Source organism: Salvelinus sp. IW2-2015, unplaced genomic scaffold, assembly GCF_002910315.2.
Source record: "Salvelinus sp. IW2-2015 unplaced genomic scaffold, ASM291031v2 Un_scaffold3760, whole genome shotgun sequence".
Lineage (NCBI taxonomy): Eukaryota > Metazoa > Chordata > Actinopteri > Salmoniformes > Salmonidae > Salvelinus > Salvelinus sp. IW2-2015.
The window spans coordinates 5,912-18,367 of NW_019945034.1; the positions used below are offsets into that span (position 1 = coordinate 5,912).

At 48.0% G+C, this 12,456-nt stretch overlaps 1 protein-coding gene across 1 annotated transcript; it reads right to left on the reverse strand.

Moving 5' to 3' along the window:
* Positions 1-2,021: 2,021 nt before the first annotated feature.
* Positions 2,022-12,144, reverse strand: bud13 (BUD13 homolog). The gene is made up of 10 exons (XM_070441323.1): positions 11,981-12,144; positions 11,626-11,722; positions 11,399-11,483; positions 11,061-11,315; positions 7,842-8,080; positions 7,441-7,549; positions 3,655-3,793; positions 3,143-3,333; positions 2,723-2,824; positions 2,022-2,146 (listed from the first exon to the last, which is right to left on the reverse strand). Exons 1-10 carry the CDS (start codon positions 12,121-12,123, stop codon positions 2,022-2,024), a joined length of 1,485 nt encoding a protein of 494 aa, XP_070297424.1. The 5' UTR covers positions 12,124-12,144.
* Positions 12,145-12,456: the final 312 nt, after the last annotated feature.

Genomic DNA, 12,456 nt, shown 5'->3' on the forward strand with positions numbered 1-12,456 from the left:
TACTCTGACTGGTAAGGGCTCATCTTGATACTCTGACTGGGTAAGGTCATCTTGATACTCTGTGACTGGGTAAGGGCTCATCTTGATATCTGACTCAGGGTAGGGCCTTTTCATCTGATACTCTGACTGGGTAAGGGCTCATCTTGCTACTCTGACTGGGTAAGGGCTCATTCTTGAGACTCTGACTGGGTAAAGGGCTCATCTTGATACTCTGACTGGGTAAGGCTCATCTTGAGACTCTGATGGGTAAGGGCTCATCTTGAGACTCTGACTGGGTAAGGGCTCATCTGAGTACTCTGACTGGGTAAGGGCTCATCTTGAGACTCTGACTGGGTAAGCTCATCTTGAGACTCTGACTGGGTAGGGCTCATTTCTTGAGACTCTGACTGGGTAAGGGCTATCTTGAGACTCTGACTGGGTTAAGGGCTCATCTTGAGAAGTGTCTTGAGACTGTAAGGCTCATCTTGATACTCTGACTGGGTAAGGGCCTCATCTCGACTCTGTGTGACTGGGTAAGGGCTCATCTTGAGACTCTGACTGGGTAAGGGCTCATCTTGATCTCTGCTGGGTGGGGTCATTTGATACTCTGATGGTAAGGGTCATCTTGACTCTTTGTGTGACTGGGTAAGGCTCATCTTGAGACTTGACTGGTTTAGGGCTCATCTTGATCTCGTGTGACTGGTTAAGGGCTCATCTTGAGACTTGTGTGACTGTGGTGTAAGTGCTCATCTTGATCTGTGTGACTGGGTAAGGGCTCATTTGACTCTGTCTGATGGTAGGGTCATCTTGAGACTCTGACTGGGTAGGGCTCATCTTGAGACTCTGACTGGGTAAGGGCTCATCTTGATACTCTGACTGGGTAAGGGCTCTGTTGAGACTCTGACTGGGTAAGGGCTCATGCTTGCAGACTCTGACTGGGTAAGGGCTCATTTTGACTCTGTTTGTGACTGGTGTATAGGGCTCATCTTGAGACTTGTGTGACTGTGTAAGTGCTCATCTTGACTCTTGTGTGACTGGGTAAGGGCTCATCTTGAGATCTGGATGGGTAAGGTCATCTTGAGACTCTGACTGGGTAAGGGCTCATCTTGATACTCTGACTGGGTAATGGGCTCATCTTGAGACTCTGACTGGGTAAGGGCTCATCTGAGACTCTGATGGGTAAGGGCTCCGTCTTGACCTGTGTGACTGGGTAAGGGTCACTTGAGACTTGTGTGACTGTGTAGTGCTCATCTTGACTCTGTGTGACTGGGTAAGGGCTCATCTTGAGACTCTGACTGGGTGGGCTCATCTTGAGACTCTGACTGGGTAAGGGCTCATCTTGATACTCTGACTGGGTAAGGGCTCATCTGAGACTCTGACTGGGTAAGGGCTCATGCTTGGACTCTGACATGGGCTAGCGGCTCACTCTTGAAGATCTGCGACTGGGTAGGGCTCATCTTGAGCTCACTGGTAGGCTAGAACTCTGGATGGTAAGGGCTCATCTGAACTGTGACTGGGAGGCTCATCTTGAGACTTCGACTGGGTGGCTCATTTCTGATACTCTGACTGGGTAGGTCATCTTGAGCACTCTGACTGGGTAAAGGGCTCATTCTAGACTACTGATGGGTAAGGGCTCATCTTAGATCTACTGGGTAGTATTTGAGCTGAGGTAGCCATTAGCTCTGACTGGGTAAGGGTCATTTGACTTATTGGCATCTGAACTCGATGGGTGGCTCTGCTGAGCTCTACTGTCAGGCATCTATACGACTGGGTAGGTCTTGACCTGTGTAGCCATCTGATACCTATGGTTAGGACTGTACCTACTGAGGGCTCATCTTATATCTGCGGTGCTGCTGGTCATCACATCACGGAGCTGCCGTAACAACAGAAATCTGGAATCATGAGTCGAAACAGTGTTTAATAAAGCAGAAAAAAACAGGACACACGTTGACTTCCTTAACACATGTCAGTAGAGCCTGCGTGGTTTGTTTGAAGCAGTTTGATGGTGTAGATGGTCTCTTTAAGCCAGCCAGCCAGCCAGATCAGTCAGAGCAGGGCCTCTGTCTCATTTCTCCTCTCATTCCTCTACCGCTCCACTTGTAGGCCATCTCCTGCACAGCCTTCTTATCAGCCATTCTGGTGTAACGCTTCTGTTCAAACCATTCGACTGAAACACAACCCACAACACACACACACACTTATTTACAGATACATATGATATGGGCGAGCAAGAAAAACAAGAGTAATTATATATTATAATGCTACTGTTAATTATATATATGTATTCTAATTTATGTTAATTTTAATGATAATTATATTAATTCTAATTATATATCAACGTGGCGCTATACACACACAACCCCCCATCACACACACAACAAACAACCCCCTCCAACACAACAAACCCCCCCCCCCCAACACACAACACACAACCCCCTCCCACACACACAACCTCCCAACACACCCAAACAACCCCCCAACACAAACAACCCCCCAACACACACACAACACCCCCAAAACACACCCACCACCCTCACACACACACACACAAACACCCCCTCACAACAACACAACCCCCCCAACAACCGCCAAACAAACCCTCCAACAACAGACCCCCCACACACACACACACAGGGGTTGAGAGGTGTAGCTGTCACTCCGTGTCCAACGGTAGCCTTGGTGGAATGTCGAGCCCCTCCCCAACACACACACACACAAACAACCCCCCCCCCAACACACACACACAGCGGGTGAGAGGTGTACCTGTCCACTCCGTCCCAACGGTAGCCTGGTGGAATGTCGAAGCGGTTTGGGGGCGGAGCCGGGCCTTTGTAGCGAGGCTTCTCTGTAAACAACAACAGGAAGTGTCAGAGAGATTCATTGTGATTGGCCGAGGAGGGTTGGAAACCTGTGTTACATCACAAGTAGAATCTGAGCATTTGTTTCATGTTAACCCTTCACACACCAGACAGAAACAAAAAACACAACATCCTTTAACCTACTATATAGATTGTCAAATAACTGCTGTTTTTCTGGCCTACAAATTGATTTTGTCGAGAAAAAGAAGAAGAAGCTGTCGCCAAAATGAATCGATGCGGCCTTTTGCTGAACGTTGAAATCCTGATGTGGCCCTAGAGCCACAATAACCCCCCCCCACACACACCTTTGAGTCCTCGTAGTTTGTTGTCTCGGTCCTTTTTGCGTCTCATCATGGCCAACATGGGGTCTCCCTCTCTCTCCTGCTCTCTCAACATCCTGTCCAGGTCCTGGTCATTACAGGAACGTGCTAGAGGCTTCTGGGATTCCCTCAACGCGTCCTCAACATTCTGCTGCTGCATCTGGCCCTGGGCCACACTACACACACACACACACACGTAGATGACATAAGACAGACTGACCAGATGAAAGCTATGATCCCTTATTGATGTCACTTGTTTAATCCATGGTGTGAGATTGCAAGAGTGTGCAAAGCTGTCATCAAGGCAAAGGGTGGCTACTTTGAAGAATCTCAAATATAAAATATATGTTGATTTGTTTAACACTTTGTTGGTTACTACATGATTCCATATGTGTTATTTCATAGTTTTGATGTCTCCAGTATTATTCTACAATGTAGAAAAGTCAAGATAAATATACACTCATACTATACATATCTACACACACAGTCTCTCTCACCCTTTCCCCCACTGAGCATATTTAAGGTCTTTCTCTGCCTTCTCTCCTGCCATCCTCCTCTGCTCCTCTCTCTCCGTCTCGATGTCTCTCCGCTTCCCACTCTTATCTCTGAACACAGTCTCCGCATTACGAGACGCATCTGCAGGAGACAAAACACAGATAGATTGGTATAATATAGCACATAGTATTACATCTAGTGAGTGGAGTAGGTACAGCAGACTAGCGCTAGCTAACACTACCTAGTGAGTGGAGTAGGTACAGCAGACTAGCGCTAGCTAACAACTACTAGTGATGGAGTAGTAAAGCAGACTAGCGCTAGCTACACTACCTAGTGGATGGAGTAGGTTAGAGGCAGACTAGCGTAGCTAACACTACTAGTGGATGGAGTAGGTAAGCAGATAGCGCAGCTACACTCTGTGGAGTGGAGTAGGTAGGCAGACTAGCGCTAGCTAACACTACTAGTGGATGAGTAGGTAGAGCAGACTAGCGCTAGCTAACTACCTAGTGAGTGGAGTAGGTAGAGCAGACTAGCGCTAGCTAACACTACCTAGTGGATGGAGTAGGTAGAGCAGACTAGCGCTAGCTAAACACTCCTAGTGAGTGGAGTAGGTAGAGCAGACTAGCGCTACTACACTACCTCGTGAATGGAGTAGGTACAGCAGACTAGCGCTAGCTAACACTACTAGTGAGTGGAGTAGGTACAGCAGACTAGCGCTGTAAACTACTAGTGAGTGGAGTAGGTACAGCATGACTAGCGCTAGCTAACCTACTAGTGAGTGGAGTAGGTAGAGCAGACTAGCGCTAGCTAACACTACCTAGTGAAGTGGAGTAGGTGAGCAGACTAGCGCTAGCTAACACTACCTAGTGGAATGGAGTAGGTACAGCAGACTTAGCGTTAGCTAACACTACCTAGTGAGTGAGTAGGTACAGCAGACTAGCGCTAGCTAACACTACCTAGTGAGTGGTGTAGTACAGCAGACTAGCGCTAGCTAACCACCTAGTGAGTGGAGTAGGTACAGCAGCCTAGCGCTAGCTAACACTACCTAGTGAGTGGAAGTAGGTACAAGCAGACTAGCGCTAGCTAACACTACTAGTGAGTGGACGTCGTACAGCAGACTAGGCTAGCTACACTACTAGTGAATGGAGTAGGTCAGCAGACTAGCGCTAGCTAACACTACCTAGTGAGTGGAGTGGAACAGCAGACTACGCTAGCTACAACTACCTAGTGAGTGGAGTAGGTACAGCAGACTAGCGCTAGCTAACACTACCTAGTGAGTGGAGTAGGAACAGCAGACTAGCGCTAGCTAACACTACCTAGTGAGTGGTGTAGGTAGCAGACTAGCGCTAGCTACACTACTAGTGAATGGAGTAGGTAGAGCAGAACTAGGCTAGCTAACACTACCTAGTGAGTGGAGTGGTAGGCAGACTAGCGCTAGCTAACACTACCTAGTGAGTGGAGTAGGTAGAGGCAGACTAGCGCTAGCTAACACTACCTAGTGAGTGGAGAAGGTAGAGCAGAACTAGCGCTAGCTAACTACTAGTGATGGAGTAGGTAGAGCGACTAGCGCTAGCTAACACTACCTAGTGAGTGGAGTAGGTAGAGCCAGACTAGCGCTAGCTACACTACCTAGTGAGTGGAGTAGGTACAGCAGACTAGCGCTAGCTAACACTACCTAGTGAGTGGAGTAGGTAGAGCAGACTAGCGCTAGCTAACACTACCTAGTGAGTGGAGAGGTCAGCAGACTAGCGCTAGCTAACACTACTGTGAGTGAGTAGGAACAGCAGACTAGCGCTAGCTAACACTACCTAGTGAGTGGAGTAAGGTAGGGCAGACTAGCGCTAGCTAACACTACCTAGTGAGTGGAGTAGGTACAGCAGACTAGCGCTAGCTACACCACCTAGTGAGTGGAGTAGGTACAGCAGACTAGCGCTAGCTAACACTACCTAGTGAGTGGAGTAGGTACAGGCAGACTACGCTAGAACACTACTAGTGAGTGGGTAGGTACAGCAGACTAAGCGCTAGCTAACACTACTAGTGAGTGGGAGTAGGTAGAGCAGACTACGCTAGCTAACACTACCTAGTGAGTGGAGTAGGTAGAGCAGACTAGCGCTAGCTAACACTACTAGTGAGTGGAGTAGGTAGAGCGACTAGCGCTAGCTAAACTACTAGTGAGTGGAGTAGGTAGAGCAGACTGCGCTAGCTAACACTACCTAGTGAGTGAGTAGGTACAGCAGATAGCGCTAGCTAACACTACCTAGTGAGTGGAGAAGGTAGCAGAACTAGCGCTAGCTAACACTACCTAGTGATGGTGTAGGTAGAGCAGACTAGCGCTAGCTAACACTACCTAGTGAGTGGTGTAGGTACAGAGACTCGCGTAGCTAACATACCTAGTGAATGGAGTAGGTAAAGCAGACTAGCGCTAGCTAACACTACCTAGTGAGTGGTGTAGGTACAGCAGACTAGCGCTAGCTAACACTACCTAGTGAATGGAGTAGGTAGAGCAGACTAGCGCTAGCTAACACTACCTAGTGAGTGGTGTAGGTACAGCAGACTAGCGCTAGCTAACACTACCTAGTGGAGTGGTACGTACAGCAGACTAGCGCTAGCTAACACTACCTAGTGAGTGAGGAGGTACAGCAGACTAGCGTAGCTAACACTACTCTAGTGAGTGGAAGTAGGTACAGCAGGTTAGCGCTAGCTACACTACCTAGTGAATGGAGTAGGTCACGAGACTAGCGTAGCTAACACTACCTAGTGGATGGAGTAGGTAGAGCAGACTAGCGCTAGCTAAACTACCTAGTGAGTGGAGTAGGTACAGCAGACTAGACTAGCTAACACTAACCTAGTGAGTGGAGTAGGTAGAGCAGGACTAGCGCTAGCTAACACTACCTAGTGAGTGGAGAAGGTAGAGCAGACTAGCGCTAGCTAACACTACCTAGTGGATGGAGTAGGTAGAGCAGACTAGCGCTAGCTAACACTACCTAGTGAGTGGAGTAGGTACAGCAGACTAGCACTAGCTAACACTACCTAGTGAGTGGAGTAGGTAGAGCAGACTAGCGCTAGCTAACACTACTAGTGAGTGGAGAAGGTAGAGCAGACTAGGCTAGCTAACACTACTAGTGGATGGAGTAGGTGAGAGCAGACTAGCGCTAGCTAACACTACCTAGTGAGTGGAGTAGGTAGAGCAGACTAGCGCTAGCTAACACTACGTAGTGAGTGGAGTAGGTACAGCAGACTAGCGCTAGCTAACACTACCTAGTTTGGGAAAATGGAGGTAGGTACAGCAGACTAGCGCTAGCTACATACCTAGTGAGTGGAGTAGGTACAGCAGACTAGCGCTAGCTACATCTGACCTAGTGAATGGAGTAGGTACAGCAGACTAGCGCTAGAGTAACACTACTTAGTGAGGTGTAGTGGTAGACGCAGACTAGCGCTAGCTAACACTACCTAGTGAATGGAGTAGGTACAGCAGACTAGCGCTAGCTAACACTACCTAGTGAATGGAGTAGGTGTACTATAGTAACATACAGTGTGTGTGTGTGGTGTACTATAGTAACATACAGTGGGAGGGTGTGTGTGTAGTGTGTGAGTAGTGTGTGTGTAGTGTACTATAGTAACATACAGTGTGTGTAGTGTGTGAGTAGTGTGTAGTGTGTGTAGTGTGTGAGTAGTGTGTAGTGTGTGTGTAGTGTGTGTGTAGTGTGTGTGTAGTGTACTATAGTAACATACAGTGTGTGTAGTGTGTGAGTAGTGTGTGAGTAGTGTGTGTAGTGTGTGAGTAGTACCTTCTAGCGGCTGGTTGATCTTCTCTCTGCGTCGGTTCTCCTCCTGTTCTCTTCTTAGAACCTCCACGGATACCAGTCCTGCTGCGCCTCCTGACAGCATGCTCCGAGACTACACACACACACACACACACACACACACACACACGCACACGCACACACGCACGTTAGAATAGGCAAAGCTTCCACAAAACTTCTCTTACCTAGCTACAGGGGCGTGTTCAGCAGAACGCATTGTTTCGGGACGTTCAGATAGAAATATGCCTCTCGGACATGTAGAATAAGGCATTCATGTCGGCTCTATTCATGACATTTCTATCTGCAACATTCCACAACATATGTCAACTGAACGTGGCCCAAAACTTGAATTTCTGTGCCTCGTCCCTTCAGCTCCACATGCTCACCTGTGATTGGTCAGGCCTGCGAGGGGGGGAGAGGTCAGAGTCTGAGCCCCTCCCACCACGGGGTCGCCTCCTGGGGGGCGATTGGTCAGAATCACAGTTCTGCCCTCCCTTTCGCCTTCTCCTGGGCGGTGATTGGTCAGAATCAGAGGCCCCTCCCATCTGTGTCCTTTTCCTTGGAGGTGATTGGTCTGAGTCTGAGCCGGGCCCGTGCTGAGCCCGCCTCCTGGACGGAGATGAATCTGAAGAAAAACATATATAAAATGACTTCAGAACTTAACCAGGAACGTGGTGAACTACAGCCCTGTAGAGTAGGGGAGTATGGTGAACTACAACCTTGTAGAGTAGGGGAGTATGGTGAACTACAACCCTGTAGAGTAGGGGAGTATGGTGAACTACAACCAACCCTGTAGAGTAGGGGAGTATGGTGAACTACAACCAACCCTGTAGAGTAGGGGAGTTATGGTGAACTACAGCCCTGTAGAGTAGGGGAGTAGTGGTGAATCTAACACCTTGTAGAGTAGGGGAGTATGGTGAGCTACGCCCTGTAAGGAGTTGGTGACACAACCACTGTGGGACGTAGGGATAGGTGAACTAACACCAACGCTGTCAGAGTAGGGAGTACTGTGAACTACACGCACCCTGTAGAGTAGGGGAGAAAGTAGGTGAACTACAGCCCTTAGAGTAGGGAGTATGGTGAACTAACAACCCTGTAGAGTAGGGGAGTAGGTGGAAACTACAAGCCCTGTAAGTAGGGGCGTATGGTGAAACTACACCACCGGTAGAGTAAGGGAGTATGGTGAACTACAACCTGTAGAGTAGGGGGATAATGGAACTAAGCTACTAGGAAATTGAACTAACCGTAATAGGAGTATGTGCACAACCCTGTAGAATTAGGGGAGTTTGATACGCCACCGTGAAAGGGGGTTACTACAGCCCTGTAGAGTGGAGAAGTATGGTTTGGAACTCACAGCAACCCGTGTAGATAGGGGAGTATGGGAACTACAATCGCTGTAGAGTGGGGAGTATGTGAATACACCACTCCGTAGAGTAGGGGAGTATGAGTGAACTAACACCCTGTAGATGTAGGGGAGTATGGTGAACCTACACCGTGTAGAGTAGGGGAGTATGGTGAACTACAACCCTGTAGAGTAGGGGAGTATGGTGAACTACAACCTGTAGAGTAGGGGAGTATGGTGAACTACAATCCTAACCCTGTAAGAGTAGGGGAGTATGGCTGAACAACAACGCCTGTAGAGTAGGGGAGTATGGTGAACTACAGCCCTGTAGAGTAGGGGAGTATGGTGACTACAGCCCTGTAGAGTAGGGGAGTATGGTGAACTACAACCAGCCCTGTAAGAAGTAGGGGAGTATGGTGAACTACAACCACCTGTAGAGTAGGGGAGTATGGTGAACTACAGCCACCCTGTAGAGTAGGGGAGTATGGTGAACTACGCAACCCTGTAGAGTAGGGAGTATGGTGAACTACAGCTCAACGCCTGTAGAGTAGGGGAGTATGGTGACTACAGCCTGTAGAGTAGGGGAGTATGGTGAACTACAGCCCTGTAGAGTAGGGGAGTACTGGTGATACAACCTGTTAGAGTAGGGGAGTATGGTGAACTACAACCAACCTGTAGAGTAGGGGAGTATGGTGAACTACAGCCAACCTGTAGAGTAGGGGAGTATGGTGAACTACAGCCAACCCTGTTAGAGTAGGGGAGTATGGTGAACTACAGCCTGTAGAGTAGGGGGAGTATGGTGAACTACACCCTGTAGAGTAGGGGAGTATGGTGAACTACAACCCTGTAGAGTAGGGGAGTATGGTGAACTACAACCCTGTAGAGTAGGGGAGTATGGTGAACTACAGCCTGTAGAGTAGGGGAGTATGGTGAACTACAACCCTGTAGAGTAGGGGAGTATGGTGAACTACAACCCTGTAGAGTAGGGGAGTATGGTGAACTACAGCCCTGTAGAGTAGGGAGTATGGTGAACTAAACAACCCTGTAGAGTAGGGGAGTATGGTGAACTACAACCAACCTGTAGAGTAGGGGAGTATGGTGAACTACAACCCTGTAGAGTAGGGGAGTATGGTGAACTACAACCGTGTAGGGGAGTATGGTGAACTACAACCCTGTACGGGAGTATGGTGCTACAGCCCTGTAGAGTAGGGGGAGTATGGTGAACTATACAGCCAACCTGTAGAGGTAGGGGAGTATGGTGAAGTACAACCGCTGTAGGGGAGTATGGTGAAACTACAGCAACCCTGTAGAGTAGGGGAGTATGGTGAACTACAACCCTGTAGGGGAGTATGGTGAACTACAACACTGTGGGGAGTATGGTGACTACAACCCTGTAGATAGGGGAGTAATGGTGAACTACAGCCTTAGAGTTAGGGGGAGTAATGGTGAACTACAGCCTGTAGAAGGTAGGGGAGTTATGGTGAACTACACCCTGTAGAGTAGGGGAGTATGGTGAACTACAGCCCGTAGAGTAGGGGAGTATGGTGAATACAACAACCACCCTGTAGAGTAGGGGAGTATGGTGAACTACAGCCCTGTAGAGTAGGGGAGTAATGGTGAAGCTACAACCCTGTAGAGTAGGGAGTATGGTGAACTACAGCACACCCTGTAATTTAGGGGAGTATGGTGAACTACAGGCCAGTAGTAGTAGGAGAGTATGGGTGAACTTACAGCCAACCCTGTAGAGTAGGGGAGTATGGTGAACTACAACCCCTGTAGAGTAGGGGAGTATGGTGAACTACAGCCCTGTAGAGTAGGGGAGTATGGTGAACTACAACCAACCCTGTAGAGTAGGGGAGTATTAATTAGGAACCAACAGAACCAAACAGAATGAAACAGGGAGGGACACACCACAATTTGTCCATTATAAAACTTTTTTTAAATCAGAAAACAATTTCCATTTGGAGTAAACGGCTTCCGTTGCAAAACTGGTACTAAATGAATACACCCCAGGGTTATATAGAGAGATTTGTCTTTGAATGGATGTTAACATGGACTGTATTCATTGGTCGCAAACTGTAGCAAAACGTTTTGCAACAGAAACTGTTTACTTCAAACAGAGAAAAAAAATTCTGCAACAAATGTGTTTCTATTGGACAAATTGAGGTTGGTCCTTCTCAGTTTGGTTCCAAGTGAATACACCTCTGAACTTGTCCAATAAGAACACTGATTTCAGGGTCAGAGGTTAGGGGGCAGGTCTCACCTCTGCTGTGTGTCCTGTGGGGGGGTTGGGATGATGATGAGGGAGGAACGCTAGGCTTCAGTCTACGAAGAGACGCATCGGGGGATTCATGTCCAATCCTCCTAGGCGGAGAGACGTCCGGCGAATCATGACGCTGCTTTCTGAGTGCCAGGGGCTCTGGCGAATCATGTCGCGTCTTTTTGATCGACAGGGGCTCTGGCGAATCGTGTCGAACTCTCTGTTCCTCCTCCTCCTCCTCTGGGACCTCTTCATCAGCTGAGCAGAGAGAATATATATATTAGGACACACACCATGCAGCAGACAACACCTGAGTGCACCTCTGCTGCAGTCTGGCTCACCTCCCATCACTCTCCATTTGTTGCTGGTCCTGAAGGCTTCCAGGCGTTTGATCTCATCTGGACGGTCGTCTACCATCTCAGCAACCTGACACACAATACAGAGCGAGAGACACAGGTGAGTGGATCAGAGGTCTAGCTAGCCACTCTAAAGTGATGTCTTTGGTAAAGGTCACCCCGACTGAAAACAAAGTGACAGTAAAGTTAGCTAGTTATGTAGCATTATTTACCACTGGCGCCTCCTCTTCTTCCTCCTCCTCTTCCTCTTCGTTCCCCTTCTCGCCGGTCATCTGTTTCCAATCCACATCGTCATCTACTATCTTCATCCTGCTCAGACCGAGTAACAGAGCGGTTAGAAATTACTGCCAAATAACAACAAGTTAACTAGTTACTGGAGTTCGCCAACAGAGGTCAGAAACTACAGCGAAACATCGACCAGCTAAGTTTGTTATGCTAGCTATGCTAGCCAGCTAACGTTATCACAGTGTAGTAGGGCTAGCAGGCTAACGTAACTATGTAGCTAACGTTAGCTATCTGCCTGACTGTTTAACTCCATATTCCCCCGGTATTTTCACACCTACTCACCCCTTTCCTGTAACTTTAATGCATTTCTTTTTAGCCTTCTTCTCCTTTGACTTCTTGGCGTCTCCATCTGCAGATAAATAACGTTTCAGATACTCGGATTTGGAGAGAGACGCTCCTTTACTGTCATTCGTGGACGCAGCCATTTTGAAATTAGGGAACGGAGAGGACCGAGGGACACACAGTGCAATGAACGTCACGAAATGCCGCGTTTTCTATTTTGTTTTGTCAATGAAGAGTAGTCTTCATAAATATACAGCTCTGGAGGAAATTAAGAGACGACTGCAAAATTATCAGTTTCTCTGGTTTTACTATTTATAGGTATGTGTTTGGATAAAATTAACGTATTTGTTTTATTCTATAAACCAGCAACATTTCTCCCAAATTTCACATAAAAATATTGTCATTTAGAGCATTTATTTGCAGAAAATGACAACTGGTTAAAATAACAAAAAAGATGCGGTGTTGTCAGACCTCGA